The 19,601-nt window shown below is 37.6% G+C and overlaps 1 protein-coding gene across 4 annotated transcripts; it reads left to right on the forward strand.

Annotated features, from left to right (window-relative positions):
• Positions 1 to 5,325: 5,325 nt before the first annotated feature.
• Positions 5,326 to 18,149, forward strand: ak4 (adenylate kinase 4). 4 transcript variants are annotated; one of them, XM_036522509.1, is made up of 6 exons: positions 5,326 to 5,808; positions 7,563 to 7,735; positions 8,823 to 8,942; positions 12,383 to 12,555; positions 12,789 to 12,907; positions 16,982 to 18,149. In XM_036522509.1, the coding sequence occupies exons 1-6, from the start codon at positions 5,789 to 5,791 to the stop codon at positions 17,073 to 17,075; spliced, it is 699 nt and encodes a 232-aa protein (XP_036378402.1). In that variant the 5' UTR covers positions 5,326 to 5,788; the 3' UTR covers positions 17,076 to 18,149. The 4 variants fall into 4 exon arrangements, with proteins under 4 accessions (XP_036378402.1, XP_036378404.1, XP_036378403.1 ...); XM_036522511.1 differs by having other exon boundaries at positions 5,430 to 5,464; XM_036522510.1 differs by lacking the exon at positions 5,326 to 5,808 and adding an exon at positions 6,655 to 7,122.
• Positions 18,150 to 19,601: the final 1,452 nt, after the last annotated feature.

The following is a 19,601-nucleotide window of genomic DNA, read 5'->3' on the forward strand; positions in this document are numbered from 1 at the left end:
AAAATATTTTGATGGATTCCACGAAAGATTGAATATTGAGATGAAATCAGATGTGGACATTATCATTCAGATAATTACGGTAATATATCTGATCTTCAGGTAACATCACACAACATACTGCTTGATTAGGTCAGAGGCCACCTGCTTTTTATGAAATGAAGTGCTGATTTGAGACTTTACACTAATTGACAAGAGTAATCCATGAAACTTGTGCATCAGTTATGCACATTTCCAATTTAGAATTTGTAATTGAATAATCCAGTTTGTTAGCTTTGTGAGTTCATCTAAATCATTGCATGTATAAAATGCAGAAGGAAAATTGAGACAAAGTTCTTGAATAAAACATTTCTTTCAAAACCGATTAAAGAGTACATTAGCACAAAATCTGGTATATTTGTCAAGTTTATGAGATTTCATATCATTTTTTGAAAGTAAGATCTAAAGATCTAGGCCAATATCAATCTGCTGAATTACACAAAATGCATTTAACATTCCACTTGCAAGGAGTGGTTTCCAAAAATCAATGTCCTCTTACAATTACAGTAATATCTTTTATTTCTTGTTTCTTTTTTTACAAGCAGCATTGACATATCCATATTTTATCCAAAATGGATTACTGGAGATATTGATTAATTTATGTGAAATATAATTCACTGTTCAGAACAGCCCTAAGATCAGAACCTTAAGCCAAATATCACCTGAGGTTTGTTAAGTAGCTACACAATTGTCAGGAATATGTTGGATGAAATGTGTCGTAACTGCCAAACACCATGTGTCTATTGTTGACTTTTAAGCCACCATCAGCATCATGGGATCATCATCATCATCAAAATTTTACAAATATGAAAAACTGGGCAATAAAAGGCAACCAAAACCACCAACTTTGTCAGAGCACCTTGAGGTGATTGTGTGTCATTACACCATATTCACCTGAAACATGGCTAATCTCTTATAAAAATTTACATCTTGGAGTGATTTGGTAAACAAGCCTTATATGTAGCATTTCTTTGGCCATATTATGAAACCACGTATAATAGTTTAATTACCCCAGGATTATGTATCAAGACCAAGTGAAGTTAATCATGAATAAAAACAGCCATACTTTAATAATTTAATAGCAATATATATATTTTTATCATGTTACCTAGATTCGAGTAATCTAGATTGAATGAGTGTTCTGCTCTGAACGGGTTATTGTTGACAACACACTATTATTTATTTCATACTTTCGATAGGCTATCCTGTTAACATGAAACAGTAAAGGGTGAATATTAACGGTTAAATATTACAATTTCGCGTACAGCTTTCCTGTGAAAAGTTTCCACTCTCGAAAGTCCAAAGTGCTTTACGAATACATATGAGGGTATATTTATTTGTCTTTTGTATGAATCAACTTTAGCGGAACAATGGATCGACACGTTGTGGTATTTTTGATGATTTTGGTCAGCGTCGTCGTCGCGTATGGCTATTTTGCCTTCATAGAGGGATTTCCCGTTCGCTGAATCCGATGAGTAACCATCACGACACTGCCGGAAACCGTAGGCTGTAATTTCCAAAGAAAACTGGGTGTGAAGAGCGCTTTAAATGTAGACTATTCTGCGTCACGTAGCAATATATAAGCACAAATGGCTCCCCCTTGTGCTTGATGAGAAGACAAATAATGTTTACTCAGCATTCATCGAGGTGCAGCGTGGTCATTAATAGCACCCTCTTGTGCTGAATGTTGGGACAAATACAATGATACAACGTTTATTTTCTTGAACTAGAGGTAATTATTATAAAAACCACTATTTATTTATTTTCTAAGACTGCGTAATCATATTGACGTAATAGTAATTCCAAAAATCACCACCGTTGTTACTAAAACGGTTGGCCTTTTTTGCAATTTTGTTCACCACGTAAAAGTCTTTAAAATTCAGTCATATATTAATGTAATGTGATCATTTTAATTAGTTTTATAATTGACTATTGAATCAATTAGTTTTAATAATTTACCTGCTGAAGCACCTGCACATGTGGGCGACATTACGATAATGTGGCATAAAATGCTGTTATCAAGTGATACAGTATTTATGTAGAGGAGACACTTATGTGAAATCGTATGGCCAAAGATGCTATAAATGAATAAGAACAACCTGTTGTCACGCAAGTGTAATAATAATAAAATATCTGTGTACTATAGGACACAGAAAACAATGAGGGGAATGAGAGGCACTGAACTTCTGCTTACTTGTGGTAAGTTTCTGTGGGGATGAAAGCAAAATCGAGATTCCTGTTTGGCAAAAAAAAAATGCTGAAAAAGAGGATCATTTTTAGGAGGGAAGAGGAACTTGGTGACTTCTAACAGAGAGAGAAAGAAAGCCCTTTTGAATAGCACAAATATATTTCCCTCAAACTTCTATTTACATGTTTTATACAAATGTACTTTTACTTATCTTCAAAGGATGCAGTTTGACACAAAAATGGTAATAAATTTAAATGACCCTTCTTCCTGTAGATGACAAAGTGTAATCATCTTTGTTTAAGTTAACAGGCAGAACAGGCATCTTTAACCTTTCTTTTTCAAAGCATTTGAGAATATATTAGAAGCTATTTGCAGTTCAGATGAACACTGATATTAGCAAAAGTAGTCAGAGAGACCTGGATGCCGTGACCTTTCATCGTTTCCATTAGGGGATTCCCACCATGAGTGACATGAAAAGTAACACAAGTCAGATTAAACTCAAGTCAAATGGGTCCTTTCAATTTTTTAAACCACTTCCTCAAAATGATTCAACTGGCTTTTAAGACTTTCATATCAGAGGGCAATTGGGAAAATGCACATTCCACTGCAAACTGCTCGTTTTGGGGAAATAAAATCGGGTTGAAATTCATAGTATTGTTACATAATTTAATGTACAGTATATATTGTTACAGTAACACAGCTCCTCACACTCACAAAAAACTGCATTTCATTTCATTTGTTAAACTACCTTTATTTAAATAAAGCACAAAAGAAAAGTTAAAATTTTAAAAGAGAAATTATTGTAATTTGTAAACATGCTTTATAAATTTCTATACCACATGATAACAAAACACAAATGTCTGTTTTTGAGTAGCAGCTTTTAATAAACACTGGTTAATAAGCACACATTACATGGGGCATTCAGTCATATCACAAAATGGTTTAACAAATCTCAGTCTGTTTCTTTTCATAATAACCTAAAATATTTGTCTTGCTTTAAATATTGGCACATATATTATATACATGTTAGCAAAAAATTTGCTATGCGCTTCCTCTTTCCGTAGGTTTCTGTAGTGGTCAGGAATCTATGCTGTCAAGATGGCTGCCATCCTTCAGTTATCACAGTACTGTACCTTTAAGATGGACAGCATCAGCACTGTGATAACTGAACCAGGGCAGCCTGTCACATCAAGCAGTGCCTCATCTCCTGTGAAATTGGGCAATTCAGCACCAGGTCCTGGTGCCATCCATCTTCATGAGCGGTTGCCAGGACTATGGAAAATATCACCCCAAATAGCTGCACTGTGTACATCCCAGGCAGTGAGAAAATACGTTGGTGTCCAAGAACTATTAAGTTGGGAACTGGGAACATCTGGAAACATGACATTGCTGTTATTCCCTTTCGCTGAGAACCAGCTGCACTGTTCATCCATACAGAGGACAAAAAATCTTTTAATATGTTTGAACCCACAGTTAACACCACCAAGCAAATGTTTTTTTTTTTTTTTTTTAATTTTCGTAAAGAAATTTGAGGAAAACCATAGAATATAGTTTCAGAGAGACTTGCAAAACTCATTTAAGTGAATAGCTATCCAGTTTAAAACAACAATCATATGAAAATGTATGAAGAAAGTATTTGTAACTTATTTTTGATAGGAAAATATAACAACCAATTATACATAACTGAATTGGAGACACTGCTCACGTTCAGCATTCTTTCAAAAAGAAACTGTCTTTCATTTCCTTATAATGCCAAAGACATAAGTAAAAGAGGAACACTCCTGAATTATGCTGATGTCTTATGTACTCACATCTGACTTTTCACTTACCACTTTTTACTGCCTATAATGCAGATGTCATTAAGTAAATTCTTTCATGCAATTATTTGATTTTTTCCGCAACGTAATATAACAAATCAATCATAAAAATTGTAATGTGTATTGATATAAAGTGTATTGTCATGTAATACACTTTATATCAATACCATATTGTTTGGCTATCAGATGAGCTGGGCAATTTACATAGCCAACAGCTAGATACGTACTAAAACCATTCAGATTAAGTTCATTCCTCAAGGGTAGGACAACACTGCCCCACCTGGGAATAAAATGTGGTTCAGAGATTAGGCGCTACTGTACACTACGACGAGTTTCAAAGGTTATGTATAGATGCGACACCATTTAAGACATTGGTGTACTTGGCAGAATAGCATGCATTTATTTTCGTGGACGTCACTGGGCTACATGAAAGTGTGCTTAATACATAATTTATACCTACCACCAAACACATACGTCAGACTTGTTTTAACTCCACCCTCAATGCTCGGTTCCTTTCCAGCAAACCAGTCGCGTTGCCTGCTGGAGTGGGCTCCTCCCATTGGCGCTCCGCCCTCCGTTCTGCCTGCTTCATGTAAACAACTCGATTAGCTGTTTGCTATCACAGGACTGTAGGGGAAGGCTGCCAAAATTATTAAAAATAACATCTGCGCAACGTTAGTGCAAGGGCATAATGACACCAAGCATACCACTTCGTTGCACTAAACCATACGTATTTCGCTAGCTAAATGGGTGGCTATTCATAATACCTTGTAAAAGTCACAAGCTTTGCAAATATATTTTAACAAACCGCACGCGAAAGCGCGAGTCAGTCTGCTTTCGAAATACATCGTCATTTTCTGCGTATGTTCAGACTGAAAACAACACCAATTAATGATATAGTTATGCATGTAGTATATACTGTTCCCTAACTAGCCAGCATTATTGCAACCTCACGATAAACAATATCAATCTCGATAACAACATAAAATTACGATGCATTAATAAAAATGATCGCTATCGAGTTTATTTGTGCACGATTTATATTACACCCTGCCCTGTGTATGTATTTTAAAATAACCAGTCTGCAGCTCATAGCCATGCATTCGCAAGCCTTGTTTTCATGCAGCCAAAAGCTAACGCCCAGCACCACACACCCCTTTCAAGGCAAAAACAAACATCACGTATAGATCCACCGTAATATTATTTTAACATGCTTTGTTTATTACCTAGATAGTACGCATGTTGGACAAGTCTGAGTACAGCTTACCTGCAATTTTCCCGTTTCTTCTCCGTGTTTACATGAATATTTTTAATGACGCAGCAAGACCACATTGAACAACGTGATTGTCGCCATTTTTTGTTGTTATTGAAATCTCTTAGCCATGTGACAAAATAAAAAACCAAGCTTCCGGGTCTCAAACTAGTAAGTTAGCAAGTAAATGATACCATTCCTTCGTCTACAAATTTTCTTATACAAGGTTCTTTATACTTTAACCTTCTGAACACAAACAGTTTAATGTTGCAGCACAAGCCAGCTAGCTCGCCATAACAAACTGCCACCGACGTAGCTACTAATACAGTAAATAATTTGGACCGCTACAAGCTAGAGAATGTGTATGTGGCTGGTGTGCGTAGCACTGACCCGTTTGGAGACAATCCACTGAAGAGCAGATGCGCTGTTATTAAATGCTACACTGTCGTTTATGCCAACACGAAGGAAAGTCTACTTTTGACATCTAAGTTAAGTATGACTTGTATGTTGAAGAGGTAAAAATTAAGAAAGTCATTGCTCTCAGAACTGCCTGCTCTTTGTATTCCCAGTTGAATTTCATTGCGCATGAATTCATTAAACTAAAAAGAACCCTGAATATTTTTAATTATAGTAATTTCATTGTAGTAGTACGAAAACAGTATTAATATTTACTATAGTTATTATTATTATTTGCAGTTTCTGTATTGCTATAGCAAAAATGAGTTTATTTTGTCTGTATATGTATGTGTATATATCACCAAAGGCAAAATATATATTTGAAAACATCTAAAGCTAATAGATTTCTGATATTATTATACGCTAGTAGAAATAAATATAAATGAATAGAATTAAAAATTATAACATTTTGAAAATAACGGGATGGTTTAGGCTATTGGTCTTATGAATGTCAAAGTAAGTTTTGTATACCACCCTCAAAATCGTCAAAACATCATGTCATTATAGTTATCTTTATATCATTATAGTTATCTTTCTGAGAGGCAATTGGGCATATGAACCTACTAATCAGAGTAGTTTTTAGTAGGCTACATGTAGCCGTTTTCTCTTTCTCGCCCTGCGTTGTTAAGTATCGGCTCCCCTAGCAACTGTGTTTTAATTTGCAGAAAACTATCTTCAACATGCTTCAATCCATCTTCTATTTGGGAAGTTAATTCACGGCGCGCTCTTATTAACACTTGTTAGTGTTGGTAAAAGGATCGTCTTTTTTTTTTTTTTTTTTTTTACCACCCGCGCCAAAAGGACTACAGATAGACTACTAAAGATAGCTAAATTTCTCAGTGTGTAGCTGCCGACCATATCATTCTGAAGGCACGAATTTAGGAAAACAAGTTGAATTGCACTGACGGAAAAAACATCTTGGCTAACTCTACAGCAAGTTAAAAACGCAGCTCGTGATTACAAGAAATCTAATACATTTTCAAGATAGGTAGTTCCATTGTTCCGCTTTGTGGTTTGGCTTTGCATTGCTCAACAAGGAAGCAAACTTTCAGTACTTGACTATTATCAATATATTTCAAGCTGGAAAAATTTAAACATGGGAGCAACCAAAAACGACATCTACCACAATTCAAAGCGTTCTTTCAGAAAACATGCATGCGCACCAGAGTCCGCATTCTTGCCTGATGATGTGTAAGGGGGTGTTCAGATGTAGGGCGTTGGGACTGGTCCCCCCATTCATTTGCAAACAAAATAGCCTGCTTTCTTAAAGATACAGTGAAACAGTAATTCTGTGGGCGGAGAATAATCCTTTACTAACTTGGTCTGTTTTATGTGAAAGTAAACACCATTTTCTAGAAATATACAGAACAGAGGTGAGCTCAGATTTGACTTGGTTCTTGACTTGCAGGCTAGCTGGCCAGACAGTCTTTCTGTTTTCCTGACTGAGTTAACTGGCAAGCTATAAATGTAGTTTAGCTAAGCTAACGCCTACTTCAAAAGTTGGTAGCTAGCTAGCTTTGTTGCTTGTTATCAGTTTTGCTAGTTTTCCTACAAGACTGCCAGGTGGTGATTGGATTCGACGTGGACTTTTGAATCTCGGTAGCTAGTCTTGAACTGTACATGTACATCATGTTCACTTAAAAAGCGCTCTCGGAGTGGGATACTGTAGTGTATAGCTTGTTTGCTGCTTGCAAGCTAGACGATATAACCGCTCCAGTAATGATAATATTGCCGTTATTCCAAAGCTTTAACCAGATAGACTAACCAATGTACTGTTTGTATTAGTTTCTGAAGATGTTTTATGTTTTTCAAGATCACATTCAGGTTGTTGTCAAGAAGAAATGGCCAACAGATTGTTCCGAGCAGTGATAATGGGTCCCCCAGGTTCGGGCAAAGGAACTATCTCTGACAGAATTGCGCAGAGCTTTGGCCTTCAACATCTGTCCAGCGGCGACTTTCTTCGGGAGAACATAGCGGCGAACACCGGTGGGTGGCGGTTCTCCACTGCTGCTAGAGCTACCTCAACAAACAGGTCATGGTTTATTTCCAGCAGTTACTTTACTTAAGCAACACCAATATCCGAGTAGTGCCATTCACCTATCGTTGAGTTTCGTACTTAACGAACTATGGGTGTGGGTGGTCAGCATAATTCAAGACACGTTTTTAGGAACAACCAGCGATACAATGCAGATTGAGGGTTCAGTTAAGGTAGAGTACTCGCTGGCACTGTGCCATACTACATGGAACTTTTTAGGGATTGGGGCACGCCTTTACGGAATTCATATGGAGAGCCATTGCATTTTATACTGGATGTTAACTGGTCAGTCATTTATTAACGGATATTGAGGACAGACTCTAGTTCGCGCAGACAAATGTAAAAATGCAGCATTTTGTTTCAAACAAAATAAATTGGGTGCAACATTTTATCTCCAGGTTAACTGACATATTTACTTAACTTGTTAATTTCGTTTTCCGGTGAGTCGTATGTTATACACATTTTATCAATATTTCCAGACCATTCTGAGTTGAGAATCCTACTGAATTCATGTACTAGTTTTGGTCGACGTCTTTTCAGTTAGTCAGTTCTGCTAAACAGTGTTTGGCCTCGTTCAGGAAATACATTTTCTGTGGTAGGGGTAAGCAAAAACACATGGCATGGTCACAATTAAATTTAGGATACATTCCTCAAGCTTCAGAGCATGATTATAGGCCAAAACCACGATTTCATGTGTCTAGTTACTATTACCTGGTACTTGTTACCATAAAAGAGAAATTTGTAAGTAATTTCTCAGTAAGTGTTTGTAAAATGTCTTCTCTTAACCACTCTGGATACCTGTGAATAGAGGTAAATGGGAACAAACATTCTATGACTTTGACAATGATGTTACATGAATGAAACAATTATTGATGAGTTGGTTTAGGATTGTCTGAGGATTGTAAGTGTTAAAGTTGACCCTTTAAGAGAGAGCAGGGTAAATGTACAACCTCTCAGCTGGCAGCTGTGACTGAGCTCTTTTGAGTAGCTCTCCTTTCTTGCGTGATCCATTCACATCCTTTCTGTCTGTCTTTGTAGAGGCTGGTGTTTTGGCAAAGTCGTATATTGACAAAGGCCTGTTGGTACCCGATCACGTCATGACGCGTCTCCTGCTCCCCAGGCTGGAGGAGATGACTAGGCACAGCTGGGTCCTGGACGGTAAGAGATTGAGAAGGGATCCACCATAGACAGTCCAAAAGCCTGTGATTAGAAAGGCAGGCGTTACAGTGAGACTCTTTGCACTCCTGCCTTTTTTAATATGCAGCTATGATGCATAAATTTCCTCAGGTGATTTCTGTAAAATGGCCATATAGCATAAGAGTCAATCAGCGTCAATGCTACAGGCCACTCCTGAACTTACGTAGAGCTCTTATGTTGATCATGGCATGGCATGTCCCAAACCTAACCCATTTGTGTAACCCTGACATAACACTATTATATTAACCTGGCTGTTTAACCCTTTCCTGTAAACCTATTCATATTTCCCCAGGTTTTATGCATTTTTTGATTCAGAAGACAACCGTAACTTTGTTTTTCAAGGGATATTAAACTATACTGTATGAGTAATTCAGTGCATACTTTTTCAGAATTGACTCCTCACATACTCCTTTATATAGTATACTTTCACTTTGGAATGTGCTCCCCAGCTGCAGTGAAGATTTACATTTACATTTACATTTAGTCGTAGTCATGCAGTCATAAAGATATTTAATCATGCAGAAGCTGTTATCCAGAGTCACTAACATGTGTGCACACAAGGAGGTTAAGATAAGAGCAGTGACAATACTAAGCCAAATATCACAATCCAACATCATGAGTAATTATATAACCTGTCACGTTGAGTTATTCGGTATACTTGTTGTAATATAGCATTGTGCAGAATGTAACCGGTGTAACAAGTGTCCTCAGTTTATTAATTTTGCCCAGTTAGAACATGTTAGTTCTTTATGAAATTTTCACCTAGTTAATCCTTAGTTGTTTCTAGTTAATTAATAAACTTGCAGCATTGAATTCAATTGCATAATATGTGGTTTAACTTAACTGCTTATAAATGTATGCATTGCTTAGTGCAGAGAGTGATATTTCATACTGGATAGCCAAACAGCAGTTAAAGATGTTGTGTGGATTGGCTTATTGTAGATTTGTCATCATTATTTAAAAGGAGATCCCTTGAAAAAGAATGGGCCCCTTTGGCTAATGAAGTATCACAGTATACAGGTCCTTCTCAAAAAATTAGCATATTGTGATAAAGTTCACTATTTTCTGTTATGTAATGATAAACATTAGACTTTCATATATTTTAGATTCATTACACACAACTGAAGTAGTTCAAGCCTTTTATTGTTTTAATATTGATGATTTTGGCAAAAAAGTAAAGAAAAACCAAAAATCTCAAAAAATTAGCATATGTCATCCGACCAATAAAAAAAAAGTGTTTTTAATACAAAAAAAGTCAACCTTCAAATAATTATGTTCAGTTATGCACTCAATACTTGGTCGGGAATCCTTTTGCAGAAATGACTGCTTCAATGCGGCGTGGCATGGAGGCAATCAGCCGGTGGCACTGCTGAGGTGTTATGGAGGCCCAGGATGCTTCGATAGCGGCCTTAAGCTCATCCACAGTGTTGGGTCTGGTGTCTCTCAACTTCCTCTTCACAATATCCCACAGATTCTCGATGGGGTTCAGGTCAAGAGAGTTGGCAGGCCAGTTGAGCACAGTAATACCATGGTCAGTAAACCATTTACCAGTGGTTTTGGCACTGTGAGCAGGTGCCAGGTCGTGCTGAAAAATGAAATCTTCATCTCCATAAAGCTTTTCAGCAGATGGAAGCATGAAGTGCTCCAAAATCTCCTGATAACTAGCTGCATTGACCCTGCCCTTGATAAAACACAGTGGACCAACACCAGCAGCTGACATGGCACCCCAGAGCATCACTGACTGTGGGTACTTGACACTGGACTTCAGGCATTTTGGCATTTCCTTCTCACCAGTCTTCCTCCAGACTCTGGCACCTTGATTTCCGAATGACATGCAAAATTTGCTTTCATCCGAAAAAAGTACTTTGGACCACTGAGCAACAGTCCAGTGCTGCTTCTCTGTAGCCCAGGTCAGGCGCTTCTGCCGCTGTTTCTGGTTCAAAAGTGGCTTGACCTGGGGAATGCGGCACCTGTAGCCCATTTCCTGCACACGCCTGTGCACGGTGGCTCTGGATGTTTCTACTCCAGACTCAGTCCACTGCTTCCACAGCTCCCCCAAGGTCTGGAATCGGCCCTTCTCCACAATCTTCCTCAGGGTCCGGTCACCTCTTCTGGTTGTGCAGCGTTTTCTGCCACACTTTTTCCTTCCCACAGACGTCCCACTGAGGTGCCTTGATACAGCACTCTGGGAACAGCCTATTCGATCAGAGATTTCTTTCTGTGTCTTACCCTCTTGCTTGAGGGTGTCAATGATGGCCTTCTGGACAGCAGTCAGGTCGGCAGTCTTACCCGGTTTTGAGTAATGAATCAGGCTGGGAGTCTTTAAAAGCCTCAGGAATCTTTTGTAGGTGTTTAGAGTTAATTCGTTGATTGAGATGATTAGGTTAATAGCGTGTTTAGAGTACCTTTTCATGATATGCTAATTTTCTGAGATAGGAATTTTGGGTTTTCATGAGCTGTATGCCAAAATCATCAGTATTAAAACAATAAAACACCTGAAATATTTCAGTTGGTGTGCAATGAATCTAAAATATATGAAAGTTTAATTTTTATCATTACATTATGGAAAATAGTGAACTTTATCACTATATGCTAATTTTTTGAGAAGGACCTGTATATCTTTAAAGAACACAAACCAAAATATCTGGTTATGTTGTCTTCAGGGCTTTGTTACTGAAGTAACCATGGCAATCATGCGGATCATTTCCTGTTTTCATTGTTTAGCTAATATATGCAGAAATTTCAGGTTGGTTGATGTCATCAAAATACTTGTATCAAACAATGTTCTGAAGTAGCAATACCCTGGGTGTGCAAACTATGTGTGTTTTGACAAGTTGGTTCCATATAACTTTAAGGCAATTCACTGCACCTCCTTAAAGTTAGTTGTGCATTTATATGTTGCAATTAACTATTGTGGTGCAACCTGTTTAAATTTAGTATTGTGTAAATTCAATTGATTACTCATGTTGTAACTAGGCTAAGAATAAACATTGCTGGTGCAACCAGCCCTGGGGCCTGGTTGTCAAACATTGAATTAAGCTGTTTGTTTCATCACAGAAACAAGTTCAAACAAGCAGGAGTTTAAACAAAAACAGCCGATCTCTAGCTGTTGGATTTCATTTCTAAATCAGGGACCTGAAGACTGTGTTGTATTGGTTACATTTGGTTTTTTTTCCCCCAAAAAACAAAAAAGTTATTTATAAAAGACATGAAAACACTCAAAATATGTGATCTCTAAAATACATCTTTAATGTGTTTAAATTGCTTGTTAATGGTCTATGTTATTATAGTATAGAGGTAAAATTAAAAATCTGTCAGTTTTGGAATTAAAAGGGAATTAAAAAAGAGACAAACATGTCCTGACATGCCCTCTTGAGCTGTCTGTCTGCTGCCACTGTCAGGGTTTCCACGGACTCTAGCTCAGGCCAATGCCCTAAACAGCGTATGCAAGCTGGATGTGGTTGTCAGCTTGAATGTGCCCTTTGAGACACTGAAGGAGAGACTGAGCCACAGGTGGGTCCATCCAGCCAGCGGAAGGGTGTACAACATGGAGTTCAACCCCCCTCGTGTTCAGGTAAGCCTTCCTCCTGGACTGAAGACATGTCAAATAAGGCAACCCAGATTGTTCCTCACAACCACACTTTCAGAGCCTGATATCCTGTAATATAAGTACAGGTATGTTCCTGACGTTGTCCAAAAGCCGAACTCTCTCACACCAAATTCATTTCATTAAAAAAGTCTCGCTACGAGTCATCTTTTCAATTCCGGGGGGTACTTCTAACAGATTTTTCCCCCATGCTTTCTCAGGGTGTGGATGACATCAGCGGAGAGCCCCTGGTAAAAAGTGATGATGACAAGCCAGAAGCAGTGGTGGCGAGGCTGCGGCACTACAAAGACAATGCCAAGCCTGTAATAGACTTGTACAAGTGAGTATAAGGCAATTCAAAGGTTTCTCTTTATAACCTATTGCTTAATAGATGACTCTGTCCGCAATGACTTATCTGGTCCATTTTATATCTGAAACATTCTGTATCTAATGTATAGATGTATTTTTTATTGGTTTGCTTTAACAAAGGGCTGTTCATCTCAGCACAGTGTTCCTTTCAGAAAGTCAGCCCTGCATGGCTTCAGCTGCAAGTCCAAAGCCCACTCTGGTTGTATGAAAGAGTACAGTAAAAGTTTAAACATTAAAAATGGTTGTTCAACATGTGACAGTCAACCAAACACGTGCATATCATGGAGCAACATTAACTTCATAAGGCGAGTACAATGCCAGGTCCTTAAACATTTGATAATTATTACTGTGGGAAGTGGCCACAGTAACTGTATTTGTTTGTCAAATACAAAGTTTTATTCAGGGTTTAGATTAAATAATTATAATACAACTACTTACCCCTAAAACAGATATTGCATAACAAAATTATTTCTTACAAGTCCATTTGGGCATAACACTTAACAGTTTGTCCTGATTCACACATTGAGTATTCTTAAAACAGTTTGCCTAACGTGAAATACAAGTTACAGTGAAACTACTTAATAAGTCAGTGATTCATGAGCTCATTAAGACTTAGGAATGCTGAGTGTTTTTTCTACTTAATGTGGATTTTAACTATTCAGGCTTAACTTATGCAGGTGTGTATCTCTTTAAGTGGGAGGTACAAAGTTACACACGCTGAATAAATTTACTTTACCCTGGAAACCCACACCTCTTTTCCAAAAGCCTGATGGCTAATGCATATTCACATGGAGTTGTATTACAGCCACTGGTCCTCGTTGCTGAGCCCAACTACAAAACGCTCACAAGTGTATCTGTGAAGGTTAAGCTAGTATTTCTGAGAAAGTAATGCAGTGCTGGAACCATGAGCAACATGTTCATTATTTCTTCATAAAATGAAGAAGTTACAAAAGTCAGTATCAGATATTTGGATTAATTGTACCAATTCATACAAGAAGATTCTATATAAAAGATATCAGCGAGAATGTTAAAATATTTGCAGGACAGGGAGAGCATGTACAGCATAGTGCTGACACACCACTAGGAAACTGTGATGGACCACTTAGTTTGTGTTCCACAACACTGGATAACTGGACCAAACAACTAGTTTACTACCACCAGCAAAGGTGTCTGCACCACTAGCATGAGTGGTTCAAACCATGTTCACAAAAAAATATCACCACTTCAGCTCTGATGCATTTCATGTCCCCTCTATCTATAGTACATGTTTCATACTGCAGAGACAATAAGATGTCACTTTTAAAAGCAAATGGGCAACATTTTCTTGATAATTGTGCGGGTCTGTTGAACTGTATTCAAAACAAAAATTCAGTATTTGTTTCCATTGAACTGTATTCAAAACAAAAAATTCAGTATTTGTTTCCATTTTTACTTCAACTACAAGTAGCCTATTTGATTGCAAATAATGCTGATGTCACACATGATCACCACTCCGGTGCAATTTTTATCCCATCATTTTGTGAATACAAAGGGTCATGGAGAGACAGCTATTGAGTCAGAATCTATGAATCTTGGTAATGAGTGAGACATATCCTAATTTCTGGCAAATTCACCCCCATGTGTATTCACTGCATGGGGTACATGAGTAGACAGTTCTCAATTCATGTAGAAGTAATATAATAGTGTAATTCTTCTAGGAAGCACTTAAGTGGAGTTTACACATGTGTGTCTAATGTCTGAATTGGCCTCATAATGAATATAATGTGTGTTTGTAAGCATATTGCTCTTATTTGTAAGAAACTGCTCACTTGATGACATGATAGCCTCTGGATACTTTCTGCATTATGTGAGCTTTTTACATTTGAAACAGGGAGACCACCAATTGCTGTTGTGACATATTTAGTGAATTCTTATATATTCCATTCACAGAGTTTGACCATTAACAGCTATTTGCAGGATCAATTACATATTTTACACAGAACTTTCCCCTGTTCTTCTCCCCCATCTGCCTGAATGTCAGCTGAGCTGCCAGTTAATATATTCTTGCTTTCAGACTTATGTGTGCATTATACATACATCTCCAAAGTGGTTTTAGTTAATGTTAACACTAAAGAATGCATATACTGTAGCTGTTTAGCATAATTGGATAACATTATGTAAACCCTTGTAAATTCATACTGGTGTATGTTAATATGTAACATCTAAATAAGGAGGTACAGTAGTGATACTTGTTTTTTTTTACTTGCGGTATTGGTTGGATGTGCAATGTCTGTGTGTAGTTAAACAGGATCATGTTTGGGCATGATATTCTGATGTTTTCTGTTCAGCAGCGAGTTCATCTTTACCGTGGAAATGTTTGTGTTTATAGGCTTGATATCTCTCTGTTTTCAATCCAGGTCACAATTCTTTTAGCTCCTATGTGTTCTCATTTCTGGGTTCAGCTGAAAGGAGCCAGTGTAGTTCATGCTGAATTATTATGTTTTTCAAACAGTGTCAGACCTAGGGTTAATTCCTGGTTTGCATGCACACACACACACACACACACGCACACACACGTGCAATATTCACATTTCTGTAATGCTCCTGCGATTTTACAGGACAGCGCCAGTTGACTTGTGGATTATTTTTACTGATAATTGAGTTTACATGTTCTGAGCAGCCTCTATCTTGAATTTAGGGTTGTCTGCCACATTTTCAATTATTAAGGACCCCTGATACTGCTGGGCCCCTGTGTACATCCATTCATAAGCTTCCTGCTTTCATCATGTTATTTTATAAGAAAGTTTAATGCAGAGAGTGTGTGTTTACCAGTTTTACTTGAGTAGACATTCCTGTGGTGTGTATGTGTACATATAATGTAATTATTTTGAATATAATTAAGTAAATCTAGCCTATGCATATAGATATGCATTACTGAAATCATATATAAGTTACATTTAATGCTCATCCATCTCATACTGTGCTATAAATATTCACTTGAGAGATTTTTGAGATATTAAAAAATGATACCAATTTCTTATTTGCCTTTGGACATGTGACTTGCAGTCAGTGAATTTGTAGCATTTACAGAATATGCTAATTAGATTTAAAATAACAACTGTTGCAATTGCACTGACATTTGATACACACGTATGAACCGCAAGAACAAACTGAACTGAGACTAATTTCAAATTTAGTGGTAATATGTGAAGAACCATGACCACAAATGCTTTACTCCCGATGGTGATTATTATTTGTCACCTGTTGTAATTAAACGTCACATCCTCTAGACTGCTTGATGTATTGATGTATTGATATGCTACAGCATGAGACAGATATGCTTTCAGCATGTGTTCTTTGGAAAAGGTATTACTCATCACACGAATGACACCAGTAATTATTATTATAGTGATACTAGTGATTTTGTGTCTTTTTGACCATGTGACTAGTGTTCAAGGTAATATAAACACCACGGTAAAACATGTTAATGAAGTGCATAAGTGACTCCATTGTCACCTGAAAAATATCCTGATGATAAATTTTATGAAAAAAAAATCATCACTGTTGGCAATGTTTTTGAATGAGATAGAAGAGAGTATGTAGTGTTTTCTACCCAATGGCCCACCAACACCACTAACGGCAACAGCTATGTGTTACAGTGGTAACAAACAGGACTTGCAAACAAAAGTTCATTGGTTCTCTTCCCCAGTGGGGCACTGTTGTTGTACCCTTTGGAAAGGTACCATGTTGCCTCAGTCAAAATCCACCTGTTTAAATGAAGTTAAATTGCTATGTTATGTAATTGCTAATTGCTATGTAATATTGTGCTTTGGCCACTCTGTGATAGATGGCTAGTGGGTGCTTCAGAACTACCTAATGATTACTGTGGAGCTTGTTCAAAACAACTTTCTATGAGGAGACAAAACCTCACCATCCTAAAAAGGCCAGAGGAGTTCTTTTTTGCAAGCATTCATATCGAGTTGTAGTTTCATTGAGTACGGACTTTTGTTGATTTGGACCACCTGTTACTGACGCTAGCATTGGTCATTCTCATTTCTGTCTTCAGGGCTAAAGGCATCCTGCACACTTTCTCAGGGACAGAGACGGATAAAATCTGGCCTTACATCAGCTCCCTGCTCAGCGCCAAGGTCCGGCCGTAGCCGACTGCACAGCTGCATACAGCGAGGGATTTCTGTGAGGACAGTTTTGTGAAGGAGACCTAATATGTGGAAGCACAGGCAAGACTAACAACTCAGTTCAAAACCAAAGTCCCGTGACAGCTTGACATGTTATCAGGAGGCCAGAGGCAAATCATTCAAAGTATATTATTATTAAAGCTCAAAGCTTTGTGGATTGAAGTTACATACAGTCACTTCTGAACCATGTACCGGGAGTCTCTACAGGTACTGTACTGTACAGTTTCATAGTGTCTGAAATCCTTACAAGGGAAGCCGAATGGAATCAGTGGCTGAAGCAGATGTCTGTGGCCTCTCTCCATCTCTTTCTCTGACACACGCGCACACAAACGCACACACGTACACTCAGCCACTTCAATGGCAATGTGCTGTTGAACGACTTATGATTTTATCTTGAATTTTACCAAGCTAATTTCAGAATGTACACCTGTTTTTCCTGTGCGCCCCCCTACAGGGAAGCTGAATGAAAAATCAGAAGTATTCCATCTGTGCAAGAGTTTACATCAGTTACAATGGATAAAAATGAACATTTGTGGGTTTTCAGATATTATTCAGTTATCCAGATATAGAAAGTTGGTACTCTTGTGTGTTGACAGAATTTTGAGAAAGAGAAATGGTGAGAAAATTGACCAAAGATGATAATGTGGACAAGGAGGATACCGAATCATTTTGACAGAGAGCATTTGGTTTTATTGTGAATTGATCAAAAATATCTTATTTTTACAATATGTTTGACACTGAACAAATATATTTTAATTTGTTGATTTGATCATAAAAAATTAATTCTCTTTTTGGCAGGATTCTTGAAAATTTTGTACGCTCCCTATAATGTATTGAATTCATTATTCGAAATCAGGCACTTTTAATGATCAGTACCGCAATTGGAAATTGAGTTATGCCATAGCATGCAGATAACAATCTGAGAAATCTGAAAATCATTTCAAATGCAGTGCTGCGTTTTTAGGGAATCCTGTTGAAAAATGTACATTTTGAAGTACTATAGGCATAAAGTTAAAGTTCAATTGATTCAAGGAATGAATATAATTTCAGTTCATTCCCTGAACTCACTGAATTTAAATGAAATTGACCCTGACTCTGATGTCAAATTTGTTACATTTTAAATGGGCAATTTAACAAATAAGCTTTTGAGGAGAGTAGGAACAACTGTTGATTTTTTGTTGTTGTTGGTTTCAGCATTCCTTGTGACTGCCGTTCACTGACATAGCTCTAAGCAATACTTAGTTTCCAAGATAATTTTCTAGTTTTCTTGACAAAGAACATCATGAAAAGTATGCCTCTTACTGTCTGTATAGCCCAATGGAAAAGCAACTGAACAATGATTCAGTGGAATGTAGGATCCCAACATTTCCTGCGCAATTTGCTTTCTGTTGCTTTTGTATTTGTGAAGCACTTATATTGCAGAATAACGGGAAGAAAGGATAATGTGCAGTCATGGACCAATGGATAGTAAAGCTTTATGTATCTCCAAAGCCTTCTATTGTGTGCAATACTATAATCAATTGTATGTTTTCTTCCAGTACTTTTGTTGCCAACCTGCTGCATTCCAAGAAAAAAAATAAAATTATTTTCTCAGAAATGTTGAAGCGCTGCCTTTTTCTCATTTAAAGAGCTTTAACAAAATTGCTAAGAACTTAGTTTGATTCTCTTACACTTTACGAATGAACAGGTTTGTTTATGGGTTTGCATGTAAATGAACAGTGGCATGTGTGTTTCAGTGTTATTTTTCACCGTTACTGAAGTTTAAACTTTGCCATACTGCAGCTTTAGTCATGGAGTGTAATCCGATGACAGTGCGGTATAATGCCTGCTTCTGCGTGTTCCTTGTTGCGTTCCACAAGGCCTCTTTCTTTCCTGGTACATTGGGCAGTACTAATCTGATCAAGTGATCAGCAAATCCCACAGCAGTTGGGAGAAGTGTTTAAAAAATGATCGTGATCTTATACTGGTGTTATGTAGTATGTCGGTCAAACAAGGGTAAAACAATAGCGTTGCAGGCCGCAAGTAAAAGCCAAACTCTCAACGATAACTGCGGTGAAAAATAAAAAACCAACGATTGCCAACTGGCATCTGACAACAAACAAACCAATGTGGAAACACGAATATGTACAATTCTTATCTAAGGAACGATTCCATCTTGCTGTTGTTACTCAAAATGCATGATTTTTTTTCGAAATCAAAATCCAAGAGTTTAGTGTTAAATCAGCGGCAATTCAGCCAACTTGTCTGAGCAGCCAAACCTGCCGGCCGTGGAGAGTACCATTTACAAGGCGAGGATGGAGCGTACATTCTCCACCATATTTACCGGTCTGTAATCCCCAAGTGAACCGGAACAGACAGTGCAGTCATATGTGCTCCTGCAGCAACGCTAAAGGTGGAAGGAGATGCAAATCATGGACTGAATTTGAGGATCATGGAATCATCGGCAGCCCCAATTGGTATTTCCGTTTCTTGTGGTGCTGCTTTTGCCAT

Source organism: Megalops cyprinoides, chromosome 2 (assembly GCF_013368585.1).
Source record: "Megalops cyprinoides isolate fMegCyp1 chromosome 2, fMegCyp1.pri, whole genome shotgun sequence".
Classification (NCBI taxonomy): domain Eukaryota; kingdom Metazoa; phylum Chordata; class Actinopteri; order Elopiformes; family Megalopidae; genus Megalops; species Megalops cyprinoides.